Genomic DNA, 23,347 nt, shown 5'->3' on the forward strand with positions numbered 1-23,347 from the left:
CCACAATCTGTAAAGTGCATTTTCTTGTGAATGTTTGTTAGCACCAAGTGAAATTCAATAACCGCCCATTGTTTAGTGTGCACATCATCATATGGTTCCATTTTAAGGGTCAACTACACATGTACTAGTAAACACAGTTTTATGGTACCACAATCGCAAGCTAGACATTACACATCAGCCAAAATTAACCATGGCTTAAGTTTAGAAAGAGTATTTTTGTGCAGCCATCATAATTCCCATCATGTTTTTATCTCAAGAGTGAATTAAGATGTAAATGAAATATTTTCTAACAGTAATATTCACCATTTTGCTTCTCTTGACATGTTGATGAAGTAGATTTGTAGCTAACCCATTTTTCGATTAGAAAATGCATTACACCCTTGATTATGATATCAACTATTTAAGAAAATATTGTATATATTGCAATCCCGCATTTAACATTACAGGGCTGGATACATTCTCTTCCAATTGTTTATATATTTAAGTGCTTAATTCTTGATGCCCAGAAACAGGTGGCAAATGAAACGTGACAGATGTACTCAAGATGATTAAATGTCATTCACACCAGTGTCCTTTCTTCATTACAAATCAACTAGTTTGTACAGTGCATAAGAAAAAATATACAAGCTTTAGAATAGGTGTAAAAACACACTGCCAATTACTTTTACAAGGTGAGCCAAATAAACAAGAAATCAAGTTCAAGTAATGTTCTTCAATCCCTTAGAATTAGCAACTGATGCTATAGACTGTTGGAAATTAAAACTCGGGACTAGCCTATATTTAGAGCATTAAAAACAATGCTTGTCAATCCTATCAACCTAATTTGTTCAAAATAACATTAAGTCATGATTTGAGGACCCCTAAAGTGCTACTCTCTACCACACTACTTAGTGATATTTATTCCATGTGTATATAATTTTCTAGGTGAAGAAAACCTTGTGTTTGTGTGAAATTTACCCTTAACAAGTTTCCAACCATGTCCCTGTGTTTTTATTGAACTAATTTTAAAACAACAGCCTTGATCCATTGTACCGATTCCGTTCATAATTTAAAAAGTTTCAATCATCTCTCCTCTTAATCTCTGCCGGCTTAAATTGAAAAGGTTTCATCTGTCCTCGTAGCTCGTACCTCCCTTCCCCTGAATGAGCCCGACCACTCTTCTCTGGACTTTTTCTAATGTTACTGTCTTTTTTTTAATAGCCCAAGTCCAAAACTGCACACTGTATTCCAGGTGAGATTAAGCATAAACTCTTTTGACTTGTACTCTGCACATCATGGTATACTTGTATAACCCAACATTCTGTTAGCCACCTTACTGGCTTCTGAACAGTCTGGATGTTGATTGTGACGAGTCCACTATGAAACTTGCTCCTTTTCATGGGGAGACCTTTCAAGTTTCAGACCTCCCACTGTGTTTTCAAATCTAATTTTTCTATGTCCTACATTTAATACCTTATATTAAACCATGAGGCTTGCATATTATTGTGATTGCTAATTAGTGTAGTCTTTTCTTCCAAGTTCAATCCATTTTAGTTGTATTAATATAGTGGAGTCTGGGCTCTCACACATGCATCCATGGCCCACTGGAAATGTGAATAAATATTCTGAGTGTGTCATGGTTAGGTGGTATTTGTTAACTGTGAGATTTGTGCTTGTGAAAAGCAAACAGAAATAATATTACTATTTAACTTTTTTTTACTATAAAGTTACATCTCCATTAAAATTTGCCAGAACAGAAATAATACAACAAATTGGACACTAGTTTCACTAAATTTAAACAGTACAAAGAAGCACAAAAACACAAATGGTAACACAATAAAACTGTATTACATTTGTGCTTCAATTATTACAGTACATTATGTACAAGAGTAGTCTGAAAATAAACATCTCATGCCAAATAACACATAAAAACAAATTTTTCACAATAGCAAGCAAAAAAAACGTTTTGTATGTACATACACAGCGCACTTCAACACACTCCCGTCTAAGATCGCCCCTTTTCTTACGGTACTGTGGATTTAGACTGAACTGAGTTAAAGACTGATCTTATTCAATAACAATCAATAGTAAATGGACTGGGATAATTAGACCTCTTTAGATCCTAATTACACCTGAGATTGTTGGGGCAGGCTTCACCATCTTCTTCATGTGGTTCAAATGAATTACTGACACTAGCTTTAACTAGTGCAGGATTCTCGTTTCAGTAGTTTTGTAACCCTGCATACATACAAGCAACACAACAAGGGCTCTATCTGAGTCCACCACAGCATTCAGTGCATCATACAATAAGGCCTGTGCTGCTGAGAGGGATGGGATAGATGAAGGGCAGAACCATCTCTGAAAAGCAAAACGATTTTGCCAGTTACATTCCCATATAATTCCACCTTATATCATTCACTATAGCTAATCTATACAGCACATCTCTGTCTTTTTTATGTACATGTGGGGTAAATGCTAAAAATAGTTAGTGCTTTCATTTTCAAATGCAGTCCCTTTCTTTGCTTTTTCCTGAGTCAGATTCAGCGAACTTGAGGTGCATAGCCTTCTTTCATTAAACCCTCTTCATAGTCTGTCTGACACAGGATCATGTTGTTCTTCAGGAAAAATTTGTCCCCCACGCAAAACCTACAGAAGGGAACAAAGGTAGAAAACAGCATGGTTACTTATCTTACATAGTTTTATATTTATTTCTCACCCAATCATTTTCATATTTCACTGTTACAGCCATCCATCAATCATTTGGGTCACAGCTTTCTCAACCCAGCAACTCTGCATCAAAGGATCCTTCAACCACTGGACGGAGCACCAGTTCATCTCAGAACACACTAGTCCTGGGGTAATTTACAAGCACCAAATATCCTAAAACACTTGTGTTTGAGATTTCAAGGGAAAGCAGAGAAAAACCCTTTGAGACATGGGGACAATGTGCAGGTTCTACATGGACAGAATCCAGGCTAGGATTTAAACCTAGGACTTTGTAGCAATCAGGCAACAGAACTTACTGCTTCACCAATGACTGAACTTTATGCTTCGATATCATAGGAGCATCTCTAGGCAAATTTCGTATTTGAACCCATCAACCCTGAAATATATTTGACAGTTTCTGATTGATCTCAGGCAGAAGTAGGTTTCCTGTACTTTCTTAACCCCCTCCGAAATTAATTCCTGGCTATGTCTCTGTTCAATATACAGTAATATCAGGAGACATATCGATCAAATAAAATAAATATACTCATCTAGCAAGTTCAATCCAATACAGAATCCAATTTAAGTAAACACATTTTACACTGGCAGCATTGGCAGCTCTGTGCTTGGCACTACAGGAACTTGACAGTGGACCTGAATGCTGGTATGATTTTACATACTTGTAATTTTGGTTTACTTTCAAAACTATAGGCTTTTAATCATGATATTAGGACTTCAGATTTGAAATTTCTGACATCAACTACTATAAATTTGCTATATAATAAAATGATAATATTTATGTGTGTCCAGTCCCTCCAAGTAATTTGATTGGTCAGTTTGGCTTTGGTGATGCGATTGAAAGATGAAATGAAATTGTGAGACGCCCAAAATGGAGTAAAGACATAGAAGGCATGCTGAGAGTCGTCTTCAAGGACAGGAAGTATACAAGTGGACAGGAGATGAGCAAGGTGCCTCGAAATGAGCGAGTCTTAGAAGCAGGCTTCATGGGAATGCACGGGAAAAAAAGGGAGCACTAGGCAAGAGAGGTTCAGACACACGAGAAAACCAAAGAAAAGTGCACGAGAAACACTGAAGGTGCACATAGGACAAGAAATATTAAATATATTTTAATTTATTCTATTATCTGTCTTTTACAGGTAATGTGGCTATTATGATAATATAACTTACAGACAGGTACAAATTTCCTCTGCCAGAAGTCAGACTAATTTAAAAACCACTAGTCATTTGTAAATAATATTATTATTTCCAAAGTACTTTTCAGTACAGTACAAATTACTTATTTTCTTTTCTGACACTTGCATGTTAAAAACATATCCTTCTATGCATTTCCTGAGCCTGCAAATTCCACCATGGGATCATGGAGAGCTACAGCCTCACTCTGCAGTATGGGCCCAAACACAGAAACAACTCTAGGCGAGACATGAGTCAGTCACGTATATTTATGAGATATTTAAACATAAAGCATAACATTGTCAAACCAGCTCAAACTAATTCTAGGTCATGAAAAGCCATAACATATCTTGACAGGAACCGGCAATGAATTTGGCAATGTAGCATGGCAGAGACCACAAATGCAAAAAGCTCACTGATACTCACATGAGACAATTTAGAGTCACTAATTAAGAACAGGAGCCAGAGACATCCAAACGTGCATGGGGAAAAAGTACAAATTATATACAGTTTTTTGGTGCTGTGAGACAGCAATATTAGTCATTTTAGTGAAAAATGAAGTGCTTTGCTCATTTTTTGTAAGTTTGAAATGTAAAATGTTAAAATATAATATAAAACAACAACATGATATATTTTTACTTCACTATTGAAAATACACAGTGTTATTACTAAAATAAAATGCAAACGTATCCCTTTTATTTGTAAAATATGCTCTACATGTATATAATAAAAAGGGCACAGCAAGTAACCATTGTGTTGAAAAACGATCTGTAAATACAAAAATTTAGTATCACATTAGAAAGCATAATTGTGTACTAAATATAAAATCATTAAGAGTTTGTAAATACTATTACACCTAGATCATGAATTACTACACATTTGATAGAACAGTTACGCTAGTTTTTTTGAAACTCCAAAAGGTTAGGTATAATAGGTGAAATGCACCCAGAAATACAGTGCTGAACACAAACAGGTTAAACTTTACAGTAGAGAATACAATTTCACAGCTCAGGAAAATAGTTAACTGAAAATCGCATTTTAGCTGATATCCATTAGATTAATATTTCTAGGTTAAATTACATTGAATTTCATGTTAGCACAAAGCACAGTAATTTTGATACTGTTCTAATGTTGTAAAAGCAGATAAATTATTAATATGTTTTATGCTTTAAGAAAAAAAAAAGGAATCAGCAATGTTTGAAAACCAGATGAAATGCTGTTCTAAATTCGAATCTATAAGTAATGCAAAGTCTTTTGAAATTACATTACCTGCTTATGGTACTTTATACGAAATAAAATGTAAAAGAAATTGTAATATTCCTTGAATCATACATTTAAAAATACATCCATTTTGAACATATTTATTCAAAATAAAAACACAGCTTGTGTATTACTGAGGATAGGCTATAAAAGAGAAAAAAATATAAACATATTAAAAAAAAAAAAACACTACAGAATAGGACAAAATTTTATTTTATTACAGATGAAAAGTATAAGAGACATTTTTAGAGAAGCTGGGTTATAGCACAGTCTGGAAATGGCCATGATCTGGTTCCAGATTTGAGATGTACGTCAAACCAGATTAAGCGGGTTCAGAAATAAAATAGGTTGATGGATATAAGAGACCACTGCCCACCAGTGAAAATTTCTGTGAAAGCCATTTTTTATCTTTAGCAAATTCAGAAGTTTTTTTTTATTGAGGGGAGTTGTTTTTATTATATGCCTTTAGCATCTATAAAAAGCTACATTTCACCTTTGAGTCAAATAAAGTTTGACTGTTCAATTGTTCTATCTTGAGCCAGCAAAAAAAAAAAAAAATATCACAGCCAACCTCTAAGACAAAAAAAAAAAAACCTTCAGAGAGTAACTGTGTCCATTGATATCATCTTTTTCCAACTCATTGGCACTTTCTGCAGTACCTAGTGTTATGGAGCTTACATCATTATTAAATGAAATAAAACAACTGGCAGAATTCATTGGTGTAAAAAGAACTGATAAATTTGTAAAGACAAATCATTTTCTAGTGCCATAATAGGTGCATACTGTACAATCCTGTTGTGCTTATAACACGTTACAAGCAGCCGAACTGTCAGCATGCACACCTTTCAGTCAGAGGGCTCAAGCTTTATATAGTATTTAGATTTAGTAATAAAACATTATTTTATATTTCACAACGACTGTGTTATTTTAAAGTTATTTTCTTTTTCTCATTTATTTCACTATTGTTATCTTTTACTATGATCAAATGACCTACAATGGTTAGTCTTTGAATAATCAGAAAAGCCCTCAAATATGGTTTCTAATGGTGCTAGCAATGGCTGCTTAAAATAACCACTGGAAGGCAACTGAAAATCTGATAGCAAATTCCATGCATCACAATGAATAATACATTTCCCAGTTTAAATAAAATGATTCATGTTTCTTTTCCCCAACTTGGGCAGCTACAGTATGTGTACAGATTTAAAGATAGACATAAATCTGGTCTAGAACTCACTTAATCCAATTCAGGGTCATCCTAAAAAATGGACACAAGGCAGGAACCAAGCAGTACATATAGTCACCCTCACTCACTTAGAAAAGGTTAATTTAAATAAAAGGTTTAATTTAACACAGATGTGCTTTGGATGTAGAAGGAAAAATGGAGTATCCATGGAAAAACAGATGTGAGTAAATATGTAAACTACATGCAGACGATGAATTGTCCAGGATCCAAACCTGATTTGTGTCACTAGTATAAAACATCTCAGTAATTACAGAGAAATCCGTAAATCTGTTCTTATTTTTGCTAATAAATACAAATTGCATAAGCAAATAATGTTTTGTTAATTTTTTTAATCCATTTTCATCCCTTATTCAAATTTCAGCTTTTGTTCATATAATGGCTGAAATCAAAACAAACGGGTTTATCATCTTTAATAAAACACTGGAAGCAGCAATACCTTCATTGAAAGAGAAATTGATTATTTTTGAAAAAAAAAACCACACACAAATAATAAACTTTAAATGTCTTGTGCATATATCTGCATATGTGTATTACTTTATGGAAGCCCGTTTTGCTTCTTCTTAAAGCAGTCTGTCTGGTTTTGGAGTCCTGTATTAACTAAGCACAGCTTTAGCTTTGCCATCTGCTTCTTGGTAGTCTTGTTTTCTCCACGCCTTGCCATTCATTTTGAAGCTGTATCCTGCTCTTTACTATGTTGCATTTCCTCTCCTTCCAATGATGATTCAATGATATACAGTATGTAATGCCTTTATACAATACTTTTATATTCCTCTACTGACCTGAACCTATCAACATTTCATAAAGATGTGTTAGTTTCTCTGCATTATGCAATTAAACTTCATGGAAATGTGCCTGGAACAGCAGATTTCATTTAGCTAATCAGAGTCAACTGAAAATTACCCTTTGTGTATAATATAAAATGAGATGATTACATCTGAACAAAGTTGAAACCCTTATTAAGAAAGATGTATGCACTTATGCAAACAATTTCTCTTGAGTGTTTGTTTTCCTAAAAATTATTAATTTGTTTTTTTACTTAAAATTACCGACTAGAAGAACTTACTAAAGGCGAAAAACAATTTGACATGGTCTGCCTCGATTTTCCCAGGTTCATCAGGTGTTGGATTTATTTATTTATTTTTTTTTAAACAATTTCTGTTCTTTTCCCAATCCCAGCAACTGTATAACTGAATCAACAATTTGGATACTCCATAGTTTGTATGGGCTGCAGCAACATTTCCTGTCACCCACTGGTGCTCATGCTTCCACATGTTCCCATGGAGCACAAAGGTGGTAGCAGGTTTACGAGTGGAATAAGATTAAAGGGCTCTTGTCAAAACATAACCTGTCAGATCTTTGGCAATTGTGGAAATTAAGAAGGCTGTGATGCTTGTGACTCTTTAAGAGACCACCGCGTGTCACTGTGGCTTGGGCTTTGCTAATGCTTTAAGTAATTGATCTGCTAGGTTCATGGTTTCATTGCTTTCTTCTGTTCTCAGGAGTCAAATATAGGAGGTTGCCTAAATCTCGCTTCCTCTGGGAAGGTTAGGAGAAACAAGCTCTTGCATGCCTATTTATAGGCCATAGACGAGGGTCCCGTTTTTTGTACAAGTAAAAAAAGGACCTACTAGGGTGTAACATTAGTGTTTTTCCTTTAGTGCCTCTTGATTTTAAGGTTTTCCTTTGTTCATCTCAAAACATTCCCAACCTCTCTTGTACACAGTTATCTTTACTAGACTGTCAGTGTTTATTATATTTCTGTATTACATATCTACTATGCATTGGCATTTCAAAATGAAGACTTCCAAACATCACTTAGGAAAAGGTACTTTAATTTAAAATTTCTAAAATGTTTTGGGAGTTGATGCATCTGTGTAATCCATTTTGAGAATAGAAAATGATAGACCATTATGTGATGACAACTTGAGTATATTTTTTTGAAACTTGGTTACCTTCCAAAAACAAGCAGCAGCAGGCTTTGCTGCTTTTCTGAGGTTTATTTTGAATTATATGTAAAATTCTAAAAATTAGCAAATCGTTACAACAAATCATGCAATCATGTACAGTATGAGTTGGTCTTGTCTCAGTTTCATTAGATTACTGTAGCAGCCAAAAACAGGAAGTCCTATTATTTACATTGGTTTTACTTCATTTTTAATGCAAAGAAAAACACCTGTCATCTCTGTCTAGTAAATAATTTTTTTTAAGGACACTATTGTTTCAAATCCATTGTTCCATTAAGCATTTGAATCAGCAGCTTGGTTTAGGGTTTATTGTTATCTTACTGTTTTATATTTGGCAAGAACAATCACTAAATGATCAAAGTTCAAATGCAAACACTGTTGAAGTTCCTTTTTGAAGAATGACTGAAAATTGTTCTCTTTCACAAATGGAAAAAAATGAGTTTTTAAGGTTTAATATCTGAAACACAATCAGCAATTAAAAGAACCTTCCTCTGTAAGTGACAAGCCAAAAACAAGATTTGCAATGCTGTACAAGATGAGCGATACTTAAAGATAGTATCTCTTAGAAAGAGAAAGATGACAAGTGATAAACTGACAGTACTGGCAGAAATCTCAAGTGTCACTCCCTGTTCATTGACAATACAAATCTCTTATGAAATCGGGATTTAAAGGGATTTTAGTAGAAAAAGATGTATTTAGAAATGTGAAAAGGCTCAAATGCTAAAATTAGCACAAAAACAAAGAAAGAGGGGCCTCAGATAATTCAGCAATCTTCTCTTACACAAATAAAAAAGCAAGTTTTCCTTATACAGATCCAATAGTAGCTATATACGAAGCAACAAAAATGATTTATAAAGACTTTGCTTCCAAATAGTAAATATGACTAAAGTGCACAATGAACAACCCTTCTGAAAGTCTGCAGCCTCATGAAAGATGTAAGGTATGACCAATGTCAACATAATGGTGGTATAATACACAGAAAGTTTTACCATCTGCAGTCTCCCCTCACCGCAAAAAAAAGAATCATCATTATATAAAACAGCCCCCAATAAACACACAAGAGTCAAAAGTGAAATGGCAGAGATCAAAACTGAAAATACAGCACACAAATGTCTTTAATATGTGTGAACTTAAAACTTATTTTGCAACTTGTAAAGCAGACAAAAGACTGGGTGCTATCTGTAACTGTTCCTCTTAAGCAGAATGCATCTCTAGAAGAGACAGCAAAGGCACACTAAGTTATTGGAGCAGGAAGCCATCAAAAACACTTAAAAAGGAAAGACTCAAATTTGTGCAATGTGAAGTTTAGCTACACTTCTATAGTAAACTCTAGGTTCTTAACTTCTGGCTTGATTTGAAAAATCACATCTAATGCTCTGCCCTTCATGGCTGGAGTTGAAGATCATGAAGGACACGCTTGCTTGAAATAACTGGTGATGTCTGTATTGTGTACCACTTGAGAACTTTAATGGTCAAGGCATAAGGGAGTATAGCAGAGATGAGTTGATGTTAAACCTTGAATATGCACTTGATAATGGGATCTGCAACCTCTGTCGCTAGCCAGGTGGTCAATTCTTTAACACCAAACTTGTGGTAGACAACGCCTTTATTTTCCCTCTAAGCCACATCACTGAATGAGCAAACTTGGACCTAAAGCCTGAAGGACTTGCACTATGCTTTGGGGGCATAATAAAAATAGAAATAGCCAAAACCAGCTGCTACAGGCCACACAGGTCATACGCTTTTTGCTTATCACATACTGGCAGCATTGCTAACAACCATAGAATGATACACTCATCATAGAAGCAGTAAAAGAAGCAGTGGTGGAGCTGCCGAGGTAGCAGTCTCTCAGGCTGTCTTTCTTCATTATTGATGCTGCAACCAACAAATGGCCACAGAGTAGGTAAACATATGTAAGTATTATACAGTATATTATTGCACTCAGAGACCCAATCTTCATTTTGTTTTTAAATCATGCCTAACACAGTGGGCATATGTTTTTTGTTTCCAATCTGTGCAGACGGTTTAGACTTTTTTCTGAAGATAGAAATGCCTTGTAAATAATAAATATTTCATTACTATTATTATTATTACCACTTTACAGGATCTCATGTTTTCTGATTCTTATAGGACCCTTTAAGGTTTGTTTTGATCAGCACTGCTCCATATGGCTAATTCTTATGCATTCGGCCCGCACCACCTTCCTTTACACAATCTTGCTAACCAGTTTGTTCTACTCTGTAACAGATGTTAAAGTATGCGTACTGGTGACCAACACTAGACCCAGAGAGCCTCAACTGCAAGGTCTTTTACACTTTGTGACGGACTTATTGCCAGTTTTACATACAGCAAAATGGCCAGTCACAGATGGAGCCATAAGTAAGTGCATGACTTATGACTATTTCATATGGAGTGCAAGTTATTAAAACTGTTATTCATGGGATATAGTAGAACAGTACCTGATGATGGAGAATTCAGAAGAATTGATAGAACTAGAATGCTAAGAGCACAAACAGTTATACTGAAGAATCAAACTCAAACAGGTGTGTCTTTTTCAGTTTAACTGATGGTATGTTTTCACTTCTGACAAATTCTGATTATGTTCTTTGAATAAACTGTTTGAAATAAAAGCAAAACATCTACAATTACTCAAAACTTTATATTTATATTATTGAGATTGATAACTTAATAAATGAGAAATAACATTAAAAATATTTTGATGAGAACTTACCATACCATGCATCACAGCTTGTCATTTTATGTTAACTTAATAGAATATCACACTCGTATCTTAAGGTCCAAAGCTGTTGCTATTGACTCTATTACTTAAGCAGGAAAGATACTACTACTACAATTTCTCCTTGTAACTCTTGATCTGCAGTCTCAAATTGGGCTATTAAGATTTTTGCACATATTCTCTAGCTGTTACAAGAAGGTCACAACTTTGAGATCAAAACTCCACAAAACATTTTGCCAGACCGAAACACTATTAATATATTAAAATATTAATATAATTAATTTAAATATACACATCTAACTGTAAATTCATGACAACAGTGTCACAGTAGATCAGCCTTACACGTACTTCATGCATCAGTGAGATAAACCCTAGAACTGCTAGAAAATAGGATTACTTATGTGATAACAATAAATAATTATGCGGTTCTTATAAATACCAGGGAGCTTTTATATATATTCTGTTAATAATCAGTACAGTGGTGGGTCCTAAATTTGTAAGGCAATATTTCTAAGGCTGGACAATCTTGTAACATATTAAACAGAAGCAAGACATTCTTTACCTTGCTTTGTTTTCTCCTTCAACATACAAAAATAAAGTTTGTCAGTAAACACTACAAAGAATAAATGTGCTTGAACTGCACCAATTGCTTTCAAAGATGACAAAAATTATCTTTGAAACAATAACTGCAAAATAAAAAAGTGAATTACTTTCATGTGGCAAAAGGAATTAAATATGAAAAAATTATTACCATGCAGTGAGTTTTTGCACCAAAACATCTGCATTCCAGAAAAAACAGCAATTTTTCTTTTTTTTTTTTTTATTACAACACTACAATAAAAAATGTGACTAACATGCTGTATTGGACCAATAATATTCCAAGTTAAAGTAATGTTCCTTTACCCTAGAAAGCTAAACTTCTTAGGAGGTGAGGATGCCTAAGCAGTGCTAGAGATACCAGGTCAAAAGTCAGCTGACACAATACTTCCCGGGATAGCACTGTTACACATGACTCCTGACTGGAATAACTGTGATATTCAAGAAAGAATGTACCATCTGCACATAAAGAGGCCTCCTCTGTATGCAAATTAGTCACCTTTAAAATGTGTTTTTATGAGAATATTAAGAATCATTTTAATAGTTTATCACTTTATCCTGAACTGTGCTTATTAATTTAGAATTGCGCCTCACACACACACACACACTTTTCTGTAAATGTCACTAATTTAATTAACTAATGGAAAAAAAATGGTGTATAAAGCAATATATAAAACAAAATCTTATAAAACAAAAAATCATAATAACCATCAATAACACCTATGTGCTAATAAAACAAATAACATCTAAAAAAGCATATGTATTTTATACCCTTAGTATGATGGCTATATCAATCAATCTGATTGTCACACAGCATCATTAAATATACAGTAGAAATGTTGCCTTCATTTTTTACATTTCTTACAAACTCATTATTCATAGAGGACATAATTTATTAGTAAAGACCTTAGCATTTACAATTTAAATTCAAACCATAACATAACCTTAGAACAGAAACTAGCAATAATTTTTCATTCATACCACCATCGGTCTTTGTAACTCATAAATTCATCCAGCTTCCTTCTGCAAAAGTAGTTCATCTCAGTCTCCACCCAGTTCTAGACAGGTTCACTACTTCTACAGCCACAAATCTAAAGAAACAGACTTCTTGCATCCAAAATGCAAAATACCGTGACATAAATGATTACTGAACATTATTCATTGTGAGCTGTGTTGCTTGCTTATTCTGGTTCTTAATTTTCATTTAGATTTACCATTGTTGCCCTTTATAACATCAGGTGGGAAAATATGGAAGCCTTAATTTATGTATTAAATTTTCAATATAAAATTAAAAATGTAATAATGTAAATACTTTGCTAGCCAGCTCCTGAAACACTGTTACAGTATGTATCAGTAGTTTTGGCAAAATCCTCTTTAAACACAGTTCTGTGAATTTATCTTTTATTTGAATTATTACTTTGTCATTTATGTATTTGGCTAATGCTTTACCTAAAGTAAATGAATGATTAGAAATGTAAAGTAAACTGATTAATGTAGCTCAGCAAAAGCAGCTCTGGCCAAGTAAGCAAGTTGAGTACACACATGTGGTAAATTTAAGGTCCAGTGACTTTGCCACGTGTTTACAGATATTTTCCTGGGATCAGTCCCTCACTCAGTTCTTCTCTGATCTCTTCTATATTCTGTAACTGTATGACAGGAGAATTGGGGACAGAAATGGGGGGAAAAAAAGTAAGAGGCTCTGCTGAAACACTGTACTGGCCATCTGACGTTGTTTATACTTAAATGGTTTAAAAATTTTGCCATTGTTTAGTTGGATGCCTTTGTTTCATGATTTGAAAGCCTTTTCCTTGTTCAGCCTATCCCACTCTATTTTTGATCTTTGGTTTCTTGTACTGTTCTTAGCACTGTAAAAAAGAAAGGGTACTTCAGTGTACCTGAAAAAGCTTACTGTGTATATATAAAAAAAAAAAGTTTGCTATTTTGAAGGCTATGCATGAAGTGAATTTTGGAAATACTGTGATAGCTGTGAGAACCACTGGTGCTTATTTACTGTGGCCAGGTAGTAGCTAATGCAGCCCAGGGGCCTCATGTATAAATGGTGCGTACACACAAAAATGTTGTGCATACCTGTTTCCTTCCACACTTTGAGATGTATAAAAACTAAGCCACACACGTTTTTGCGGTAGCCCCCTGCCTTGCATACGTATGTTTCTGGTCAGTTTTGCAGTGGCACCCAGCGTCAAAACAGTGTTACTGTTTCTGTGTTATTTACCCTTCTTTTTTATATTCACATCAATGACGCGGGACTTATCAAATACACCAAAACTGCATATCATTCACAAATTTAATTGATCTGTAACAATATACTGGTGCATGGAATGGGCACACTACTCCAACTACCATAGCTGCTTAGGTTTGTTATTTCTACTCTATTAATGTGCTGCTCTATAGTCCACAGAAAGTGTTTCATGGCTGTCCCGTATGTGGTGAGATGTGGTATGATTAACCTGATCCACCAAATGATCAGCCACATCGAACAGCATTACAACTTTGTTTGAATCTAATTAGCATAATGTAAAAACAGGTAATCAGATGTAGCATTTATTTTTTAACTAATTCATTTAATTTGTGGCCAGTACCCCATAGTGCAGCCTTTATATTCCTTAGTTCATTGACCAGATCTCTTACAGCATCCACTATTGAATTATGCGACTCCAGAACAGTATCCATCAGCACAAAGCCAGATGATCGCCGAGTGATTTCAGAGGCAGAGCTGTGTGTGCAGCTAGTGTCTGAAAATGTGCTAGGCACAGCAGCACCATCACTGCATGGAATCACGTCATTGATACAGCATTTGTAATATTGTCTGAAACAGAATAAACAGACAGTGGGCTGTGACTCACCTTTACACATCGACTTTGATATCTGACAGCTTCTTTATTATGTTGGGAGCTGTACAACTTTCGGAACTTGAACTTTCAGTGTCTCTGCCACACTGTATCACTCCATCAGTTCCTTTTCTTGCTTATACCACTGCTTAAGCCAACAAATATTACATTTTTCCTTGCCTCTATTTTGGATTTGCTGAAATTCTTCTTACCACATGATTTTGCCATGGTCCTTTAACAAAACGCTGAATGGAAGGTAATATTTATATTGATTTTCATATTAAAATATGCAAAATTCTGGGAGGAGACGGGGTGTGGCTGTAGGCACGTGCATTAAATTTCATGTTCATTGGGTTTTGTATAGCATAAGTGAGTAGAACTTGACTTATGCACAGTTTTATGCATCTGGATTTTTTTTTTTGTGTGTATGCACATTTATGTTTTAGTCCGTACGCCATGTTTTAGTGTGAATTCTACACACGACGTTATACATGAGGCCCCTGCTTACTCCATAATGTCCACTTTAAGTGGTGCTATTCAAACCTACTATATTTATAATGGGCAGTATGTACTGTATGTGAAAAAGAAAGCTGAAGCTAGTCCCTCATGTGACTAGTTCCTAATTCACTCAGTTGCTGTTGGCTAATAGCTTAAGTTGCAAAGCATCAGGTATAATGGCAAGTAAATGTAATTATGCACCTGTAAAAAACATTTGGACCTGATCTGCATTGCACTATTCCACATACCATTTCCACGTACAAATTTAATGTACATTAACTTCAAGTGAGAAATTAAACTCAATGGTGGAGATTAACCAGTCCAAATGCAGTAGACGATGGCGAGTGTCTTGATGAATGCTATGAAGAGAGTCTGACCGGTGTAGGGTGTTAGTCTGTAGTTCAAAGCATTACCTGTAGGTGCTGTGCTGGTCTGTTGCACAACCCACCTGGCCTCCCATGGTGGAGCTGCACTGGACCATCAGCAGTCTTTCCAATGGATGTGAAAACTTTCCTGCCATCTTTGTTGTCAGCATCGTCCCAGACTAATATCTATGCATGAATCTAGCCTGCAGTCTTCATGAAGACCAATCTTTAGGCTCAAATCAAAATTAGTGTTATATGTAAATTTGTTATCAAGGAATTCTTGTGTGCTTTGATGGTAGTACAAGTTTTACTGGTTTACCATTAATCAACCTCATATAACAATCACCTTTACATTAAGTGTGGGTCTCCAGTGAAGGCCAGGAGTGTGTCAGATATCAAGGATTAATCATTTGCATACTTGACAATGGAGATTTGTCAGACTATTTGCAGACTGGGTCACTGCTTCCAATGTTACGCAAGTTTTCTTTTCAAAATGTATATTTCAAGTTTTTAAAACACATATACTAAATCACATATAACAAAACAAGTAAACCATGTTACTTTACAGAACATCCATCCATGTCCATGTGTTTAACTACCAATGCCTCTGGGGTTAGAGTGTAAGTGATGAGTCATTTGCACCTACCTCTGGTTACAAAGCTGGCAGGCAAAACAGTCCAGGTGGTAAACATTGTCCTTGGCTCGCATCACCATCTCAAAGGCAGGAATGAGCTTACTGCAGGCTGCACAATTTCCTGTGACACCAAATAACCTGAAAAACAGGCAGAAGGAAGTGCTTATTAAGAAGCATAGCTCTGCTATAGTGCTTTACATCAACTGTTTAGTTTAAAGAAGTGTTTAACTATCATTGATTACGTACAATGCTATTACTCAGATAGACTTTATTATAAAACCAAAAGAACAAAAACTTATTGTTTTGAAAACACCTTTTCTGCTAATATATAATAGATGACTCTCAAAAGCGATTAACAACAGACTTTGATCATACAGTACCTTTCATTTGAAAAGCTCACACATACAGTTCATTGGTATTTTGTGCATGTTTTATTCTGCTGTTGCAAATACAAGTCAAATAACTTGCTTAAGCTGGCACAATTAAAATCATCTGTTAAAAATCAATATACAACCTTATTGCTTCTAGTGCAGCTCTACATCCACTCCCATATATTAGTTTCTCTTTCCCGTAAATAATAGGAATTACTATCACTGATTGGGAAATGATAAGCAACCGTACATGTATTTTTGTGGTTAGATTCAGATTACCCAATGCCAATGTTGTAAACAATAATCTGTTATTCCATATTATTGTAGTTTTTAACTGGTATTTCATTAACCTTCAAAATATTTAAGAAGGAATCCAAAAATACTTGCCACTGAACACCATGCAGCTGGGACATACATTATGTTAGTAACTACACAAGTGTAAGTAGCACTGTAAGTTTTATTAAAATGTGTCTGTTTACATGCAAAACAAACTCACAAATTTCTGGGGAAAACTAAACAAGAGGTAAGTGAAGCCCCCCCCCCACCCCCCAATATAAAATATATACAATAAAGTAACAGCATTGTCTACATTCTGCAATATGTAAACACTACTACAGTCTTCATAAATAAAACAGCAATACAGTTAAGCTTCTAGAAAACTAGTTTAACATTTATTTTACTTGGTACCTATTATACTGTAGAGTTTTAGAAATCACAAGAAAAGAAAGAAAATAGTGCTAGTAAACACATTGAAAATAGGCAACAGTTAATTGGTCAAAGCACAACATGGGAAAAAAAAGTTCTGACCATTCCCCTTACTCAAAATAATTTAATTTCAATGAAAAATGAAAAATATAAACACAGCAGTTTTAAATGTACTTAATTTAGATTAGGGTGCTTTTCTTGCAGTATTGGGCTCAAGGTAGAAATCTGCTCTGAAGAGGGCACTAGTCCATTGCTGGCTTACCAACTGACACACCCCCATGGGGCCAATTTAGAATTGCAGTCAAGCATATGTACACATCAGGTTATAGGAGTGTGGGAACCAGATGCAGATATATGGAGGATGTGTTGATAGCAAAAGGGTGAGTGACTTGAAAAGAAAAGTAAATAAACAAACATCATCATGAAGAAGATGCTGAAATGTTATTCAAAATTTTCCCAGATTACTCAACACCCAAACAAATGTGTAAATGTGTACACACAAGAACTTTTCCTGTTGCTTTTACATTGGTATAAACATTTGTTTATATATAACCAGCATGCAGAGTTATCCAAGTGGAAATTCTATATATTTTATATTCCATATATAAAAAACACACAAAATTCAGCTCTCTAAAGTCTTGACAAAATAAATACAAACAAGCAGATAGCACATCACCATAAAACATGAAAAAAGTTTATTCTGAACTGCACCACAAAGAACTGATACACATCATTTATTGATATATAATATATATCAATATTGAGATTCTCGTAGTATATTATAAGAGGTCTGTGGGGGTTATGTTTTAAGAATAAAAACAGTGTGCCTAAGGATCTGGGTATACAAAGGTGTACACATAGCCCTAGGCTAATGGGGAAATTGGCAGAGCCCACACTCATGTGCAGAAGTGCGTGGTTCAGTCGATTTCCTCATTAGCGCTCTGTGGTGTGTCATTAGGCACCAGTGACCAATGAAGCATAAAAAGCAGCCGGATTAGGAGAGCAATGGGAGATACAGACAGAGGAAAAGAGAGAGAAAGGAGGCGATTGTGAGCCAGTGGGGTATGAGGGTGACAAAGGGGTTGGAAACTCCAGCAGAGAAGCATGTTAAAGGCACTCCTGAGGCAGCCCTCATTTGCTACTGCTGAACAGCAGAGAACAGGAGCCATCGGTCTCCTAGGGATCCTGCAGATTCAGAGGAAGGTGAAGTGATAAATGAAGGGATGCATTTGTCGGGGTCTCAGCCCCGCTGATCATGCCTGGTGATGAGGAGAGAGAGAGAGAAACAGCGCACAAACTGGAAATGTAACGAAGGGAAGCCAGTTGTGAATGTAATTTTTTTTATACTTGGTTTTAACAAAATTATTGCCTTTGCTTATCTGATTTTTAGCTTCCGCTCAAACACAGTTTTTATGGATTATTAATTTATTTGATAAAAGACTGAACCTACACTTTGAATACTTCTGAAATAAATCTGCATATTGCACTTTGAAACATCTCTTGTTGTAGTGTGCCCTCATTCACCGTAGTCCATCTCGGTCTATAACTATCGAAGTCCCAGCTGGGTTCATTGATGTTATGCCAGCTACAGGCCACCTGGGCATCACAATCTTCCATGTGGGAAGTGACCACTATCGATATAACCACATCATATATTAGATAGCTTCAGTGCAGCCTCTGGGCAAGTCATGACAGTGTGATAAGCTAGCCCTCTTTTTTAAAATAAACTACCAACAGACAGTTCCACATCAATACTGCACTTTAAGATGAGGTATACAGAATGCTGAAGTAAAGAAAGTGGACGTTAAGAAACGAATAGCCTTATTCAGTACCTGAGAGCTGCTAAAACTGAAGCAGGAAATTAGATCAGATGCACCTCTTAACATCTGGAATCCAGACAATCTATTTATTCTTTAAGAAATGTTGATATGGTTAGCTCTTCACTTTATCAATAGCTCTGACCATAAGATCTTTCTTCATTAAGGATATTGACGACTTATAAATCTTTTAATGGTTTTTCAGTCTGCTGGCTGATTAACCTTTCAACCTGATCACTCGCAAAGCTTGGTCACTGCCATTATCTTCAACTTGTGCAGTTTCTTCAAGAACTCAACATACCCAGGGGAACACTGAATGTAGAATGAATACATAAAAACAAACAGATGCTACGGTGGCCCCACTCTCAACTGTGTAATAAAAGACCATGCATTTATCCAGACCATCTGTATTCAAAAGTCTCTGTAAATAATCCTTGAAAACTTTGAAAACAGAATCTCACACATTTCCAATCAAGAGAAAAAAACAAAAAACACAAAAAGATAAAGAAAGTTTTCTTTGTAGTAAAAATTGTTAAAACAACCATACAACCACAATAAAAACACTGATAACTTGTAATGTGTGTGGCTTGTCTGTCCTTGGAAGCTAAATTGTGAAAAAGATGCTACTGTGTGAATTGAAACTTTAGATGGATAAAAGTACCATTGATTACACCCTATTTATTCTAGTTGGCAAAGGTACCTCTGCGAGGTGGAAATGCCCATACAACCTAGTTAGTCTTCTTAAGATGGATGTGTGGTGCTGAAGTTTTGAAATTTGATTGTAAGAGAAGGTAACCTCCTATTTGCTCATATGGGTATTCCATGGGACTGCTATGAAGTTCCTTCACATAAAGGGCCACCATTTTATCTTCGCTTATATAGAAAATATAAAAGGGGTGCAAAGTCATAAGGTATTAAAAAAATTCTACTTCACTCTCAACTACAATTGAGAGAGAAACAGAAAGCAACAGCTAGCTTTGTTGAGAGAAAAAAAGAATGCCAAACTAATTTAAAAAAAATGACAATAGAAGCTGACCTTTGAAATTTGCTATAGCAACATTCTTTGATGTTTTGCAATGATTATTAAATAAAAAAACACCTAACTTTCACTACCCAAATCTTGCGTACTGGAGGCTCTTTGACTTGAATAGTCTCCAGAAACCCTGTACTGTACTAGTAAAAAGTTGTGTTTGGAGAATGGCAAGATGGGATGAATATTTATTTATACTACTAGTATAATATTTAATAAAATAATAGTATTTAGTAGCATATGAATAATGTATACTACTAATATTCTAACAAGTTCTTCACAGTGTGTCAGTTCATTATTTAAAATGGTACACGTTTACATCAATGATAAAATCTGTTATTTTAAACTCTTGTTGCTTAAATAACACTTAGAACATTAGACAGCTAGGCATAAATTGTTAACTTGAATGCGTTGATAACTCTGTACATGTAATATTTACAATAAAGCCTAAGGGTGTATATTTTAATAAATTATGTATGCTATAATTAATGGAATATTTTTCATTTCTTTTGTATTACTACTGACGTAGTACAACTGACTACTTTTATGTATCATATATAAACTCAGCTAGTGCTGTTTGGAAATACAGTATTAACAACATGCTGAATATAAATGATCTTCAGCAAAAAAGTAAACCTATTGGAAACACGCTAGTGTGGGTGTTTTTGATCCTGCCAGGTCAATGCATAATGCAATCACTATTTTTACTATTACTTTTGTTCTTTTAAACGTCCCCCTTCACTTAATTAGTATGTTTTTGCTGATCTGTGACCTTGATCATAATTAAGTGGCTGTAAAATAGTGGAAGAATGGACAGCACAGCAGATGTGCAGAATGAATACAGTCTTCTTAAGTGGGAAGGTTAAGTAGAATAAGTGATATGTACTTTGGCATCAGAGTAAATAGAAAATTCTATGCATTAAATTGCACAGAATTAAAGAAAGTTAAAATGAAAGAAAATTGTAATTTTATAGTTGCTTCTATAAATCATTTGATACATTTGTGACAAAATATCTACTTAAATTACAAATAACACAGCTTTTTAATATTGTATATAAATTTGTGTTATTTATTTACTTTAGGAAACATAATATATTTAATTACTTTGCTCTCTCATAACAGATACCTAGCATCATACAATGCAGATTATTCAAAACTCTACTATGTTCAATACTTGCTTAGTCAAGGCCAGGGCCATGTGAATTCAATGCTTATCCCAGCAGCATTAGACACAACGGAGAAGCCATTCCCAAATGCAAGGCCAATACTTAAGTTACTTAATATAAGGATCGATCCTGGGTCCACTGCGTTTTTGGATCTCCATGCTTCCATAAAGTCAGATTATCTCAAGGCATAACGTGAGCTACCACAGCTATGCTGATGACACACAACTGTACTTATCAATAGCACCTGACGACCCTGACTCTCTTGATTCACTGATACAATGTCTTACTTGTGTTTCTGAGTGGATGAGTAGAAATTTTCTCAAACTAAATAAGGAGAAAACAGAAATCTTAGTGATTAGCAAAAATTTATATAATGAGGATATTAGAAATAAACATAATCCATTAGGCTTAAAAGTCAAGACAAAGGTAAAGAAATTAGGGGTAATTATTGACTCTGACCTAAATTTTAAATCACATATTAATCAGATCACTAGGACAGCATTTTTTCACTTAAGAACTTTAGCAAAAATTAGATCCCAAAAAATTACTTCACGCTTTTGTTTTTAGTCGACTAGATTACTGTAATGCACTCCTCTCAGGACTACCCAAAAAAGACATCAATCAATTGCAACTAGTGCAGAATATAGCTGCTAGAATCTTAACTAGGCAAAGAAAATCTGAGCACATCTCTCCAGTTTTGATGTCACTACATTGGTTACCCATGCCACTTAGAACTAATTTTAAAATACTGCTTAGGGTTTACAAAGACTTAAATAATCTCGCTCCATCCTATATTTTGGAATGCCTCTCACTTTGCTCAGTTTATCCAACCAGTCCACGTGTGTTTTGTGGATTTGGAGAAGGGATTCGACCGCGTCCCTCGAAGCATCCTGTGGGGTGTGCTCCTAAAGAGTATGGGGTACTAGGCTCGTTGTTACGAGCCATTCACTCCCTGTACAGGAGGAACAGGAGCTTGGCCCGCATTGCAGGTAATAAGCCAAACTCGTTTCCTGTTGAGGTTGGACTCCGCCAGGGCTGCCCTTTGTCACCAATTCTGTTCATAAGTTTTATGAACAAAATTTCTAGGCGCAGCCAAGGAACAGAGGGGGTCTGGTTTGGTGACCTCAGAATCTTGTCTCTGCTATTTGCAGATGATCTAGTTATGTTGGCTTCATCAGACAGTGACCTCCAGCTCTTACCGGATCGGTTCGCAGCCAAGTGTAAAGCAGTGGGGATAAGAGGTGGTGGCCGGGGAAAGGGAGGTCTGGGCTTCCCTATTTAGGCTGCTGCCCCTCCGACCTGACCTTGGATAAGCGGTGGACAATGGATGGATATATAAACAACCCGCGCTATAACTCTTTGTGAACTTCAAAGTCGAGATTTAAAATAATCACCACGCTCACAGCTTGGTGAGGGGGCGTGGTGGTTATGTGGCTGAAGGTTGTCAGGGCGATTAGCGATGTGGGCGCGTTTCTCACCAAAGTGCACTTGTGAGGGACCGTCTGCATTCATGATTGTTCCTGGGGCTGCTTATCTTGATAAACAGAAGCGCGAGTCAGCTAGAAGGGGAGTAAAAAGAAAAAATGGACGGGAGGTTGAGTGAATGAGTGAGTGAGTGAGAGAGAAGGCTGCTTATCTTGGCAGAAGCGCGAGTTGGCTTGAAGGGGAGTAAAAAGAAAGGAAGCAGTGGGGCCGCCACGGAAAAAGGCACTGGGCTTTTTTTTTAAAGAATGCTTCCTGCTCTATTTTAACTTCGTTGTTTTTAAGAAGACTTTTTTCTATTGTTTTTAATATCCATGTTTCACTTCTGACTTTATGGATTATTTATTAGAACTTTGGAGACTGCACTTTAATTTTAACACATTGTTTTGTTCATTGCTTTAATAAAAGCACTTTGCACTTTTTCACCATCCCCTTGCTTTACCGATGAGGTTAGCAGTGAGGCACATTACTGACGGTGTAGGGTTCAAGGGCTCCCCGGCAGCAGATGGGAGCATACAGCAAACCAGCATCGTCACAACGTGATTTTGTGTTTTTTTTCCATGTAAATTTGAATTGATTGTTGAAAAGTATGAAGATGGCATGCATATTCGGGACATGGCTGTTGCATAACGATGCTGAGAACGACGGTATCTACGATTGTGAAAAACAAAGATGTTATTAAAAAGTAAAGTGAGGTAAAATTCATTTATTTCATCTAATTGCTTTTGTATTTATGTATTTTAGTATTAAGCA

General features: G+C 35.5%; 1 protein-coding gene across 5 annotated transcripts in view; it reads right to left on the minus strand.

Annotated features, from left to right (window-relative positions):
* Positions 1-1,677: 1,677 nt before the first annotated feature.
* Positions 1,678-23,347, minus strand: part of lmo3 (LIM domain only 3) — a 114,999-nt gene continuing 93,329 nt past the window's right edge. For 3 of the 5 annotated variants that reach the window (XM_039769433.1, XM_039769432.1, XM_039769434.1), the window contains exons 3-4: positions 16,036-16,161; positions 1,679-2,625 (exon numbers count right to left, since the gene is read on the minus strand). In XM_039769433.1, the coding sequence (XP_039625367.1) occupies positions 2,520-2,625; positions 16,036-16,161 (232 nt within the window). In that variant the 3' untranslated portion in view covers positions 1,679-2,519. Of the gene's footprint in view, positions 2,626-16,035; positions 16,162-23,347 lie in introns of all 5 variants that reach the window. The other 2 variants (XM_039769430.1, XM_039769431.1) reach the window with 2 other exon arrangements.

This window comes from Polypterus senegalus, chromosome 11 (assembly GCF_016835505.1).
Source record: "Polypterus senegalus isolate Bchr_013 chromosome 11, ASM1683550v1, whole genome shotgun sequence".
NCBI lineage: Eukaryota > Metazoa > Chordata > Cladistia > Polypteriformes > Polypteridae > Polypterus > Polypterus senegalus.